This window comes from Aplysia californica, unplaced genomic scaffold (assembly GCF_000002075.1).
Source record: "Aplysia californica isolate F4 #8 unplaced genomic scaffold, AplCal3.0 scaffold00095, whole genome shotgun sequence".
Classification (NCBI taxonomy): Eukaryota; Metazoa; Mollusca; class Gastropoda; order Aplysiida; family Aplysiidae; genus Aplysia; species Aplysia californica.
This window is the reverse complement of record NW_004797365.1, coordinates 1,419,430-1,421,434: the sequence shown is the minus strand read 5'-3', so window position 1 is coordinate 1,421,434 and position 2,005 is coordinate 1,419,430. Positions and strand designations below refer to the sequence as shown.

Below are 2,005 nucleotides of genomic sequence, written 5' to 3'. Positions count from 1 at the left end.
GAAAAATCACAGATGTAGAAGACCATGCCAGACCGATTTTAGTCAAATTAGACTGAGATACGATTAAGTTTAAATAAGATGGAATACCGTTACATAGAGAAAGTTATCAGCTAGACTAATTTTCTACAGTTGTTGATGACCAAATGGTAGGCTCTAAGACTTTCCATCATAAAGTTGTGGGTTCGAATCCCGCCAGGTTCTCGAAATTGTGCCCTCAATAAAGGAACTTTACACGATTTTTTTCAGCTTCACCCAGGTGGGAATGGTACCTTGCCATAGACAGTGTTAGCTTGTTATTGTTTGAGAAATGAATTGGCTCCTTACATTGTATGCTTACTACTCGGGAAGCTGAGAATGTTTCTTTGGTGTTCTATGGTCTGTTGGGGTAACGATATAAATCTAGAGCGTAAAGCTCTTAGAGCTTTCCGTTGAGCAGGGATATGCGCTAAACAAATTATGCTATTTATCTATTGTTCTGTTAAAATTCTTATTTCTAACATTTTAAAAACCTCACTATATTCTTCCACATGTACATCTTGCACTTCACAGGCTACGGAGGTCTCAGCGTGGCTATTGAGGGCCCTCATCGCTCAGACGTCGAGTGTTACAAAGTGGAGGACCGAGTCTACACAATCCACTACAGCCCACACGAGCCTGGTATCTACATCCTCAACATCCGCTTCGCTGATGATCACATCCAAGGTAAATACATTGCTTGTGATTGGTTTAGTCTTTGTATGACATCTCAACAGAAGGGCTTCAGATCTGACACCTCAAGAAGAACAAGAAAATACCCGTCACTGCGTCAAAAAGGCAAGTCGGTGAGGCGTTGATGTTTTGGTGAAGGCTACAAGTCCACTGTAATAACTGTAATGTACTTTCCCTCTGTGTGCCTATGGAGAGGCTGAGATACACCAGAGCATGCCCGTTCTGCAGGACCTCAGAAACTTTCAGGCACTAAATGAAACTAAGTGTCTTTGCCCCTCAGCCTGCTGGAGAAGCGGTATGAACATGCGGATCAGTTCCTCCGGACAGCTCATGTCATCCTCGGGGCCAGCCTCCGAGTGTAGCAGCAGTCACAATTTTTATTAAAAAGGCTGTAATTTTTATATGGAGGAGGATAGAGGTCATCTCCAACAGGCTTGAGGCAAGAAAAAAAGCGAAGATTTATGAAACATATGACAACCTATATGTGCTATGCCGGCATGTTTTGTTGTGTATTTGATTGCACCATAAGAGAAGCTTGCTGCCGCGAAGTTTCCCATACCGGTGGTATATCCATTATTGAAGACTCACGTGAATGTTAAGTGCAAGTCCTGTATCCCTCTTACACGACTACACAACCATTCTCTTTGTTTCGGACCTAATAGCTAGACTACCAACACCAGTTTTAAAAAGCTAGTTCTGTGCTTCCACGATTAAGAGTGTTAAAACGTGTAACAGGTAAGAAAATGTCTTAGACTTATAATTTGCTAGTATCATTTTGTATCAGCAATACTATCCACGGTGTGTCATTGTTGTCATCATTGTCTCTTGTTAAATACGTAGATACAGAACATTTCAGTCAAACAAACATAAATAGCCAATCTATAACTGAATGAAAAAGGTGAGAATACAATATTTCTAACAGTGTTCTGATATCTTTCAGGTAACTGTTTTTATTCTCGTCATAATTGGATGTTTTTGGCTCTCTGTTCTTTTCAGGAAGTCCTTTCCTGGTGAACGTGGGCGGTAACCCGTCTGGGCGTGTCCGTGAGACTGTCGTCAAGGAGATGGGCCAGGCTGACGCCACCAACGCCGGAACCACTGCTGAGTTCATCCTGAAGATTCCAGGTAAGATTGTAAGGAATATGCATGTTCTAGTGTACATGTTCAAACACACACACACACACACACACACACACACACACACACACACACACACACACACACACACACACACACAATAACACACACACACACACACACACACACACATACATATGCACACATGCTCACATGCACA

The 2,005-nt window shown here is 42.2% G+C and overlaps 1 protein-coding gene across 1 annotated transcript in view; it reads left to right on the top strand.

The window, feature by feature from the left end:
- LOC101857476 (filamin-A) overlaps positions 1–2,005 on the top strand; it is a gene marked incomplete in the record, with an annotated part of 86,559 nt that overhangs the window by 65,454 nt on the left and 19,100 nt on the right. Inside the window, 2 exon segments of the mRNA XM_013080678.2 lie at positions 550–702; positions 1,705–1,833. Of these exon segments, the coding sequence (XP_012936132.1) occupies positions 550–702; positions 1,705–1,833 (282 nt within the window).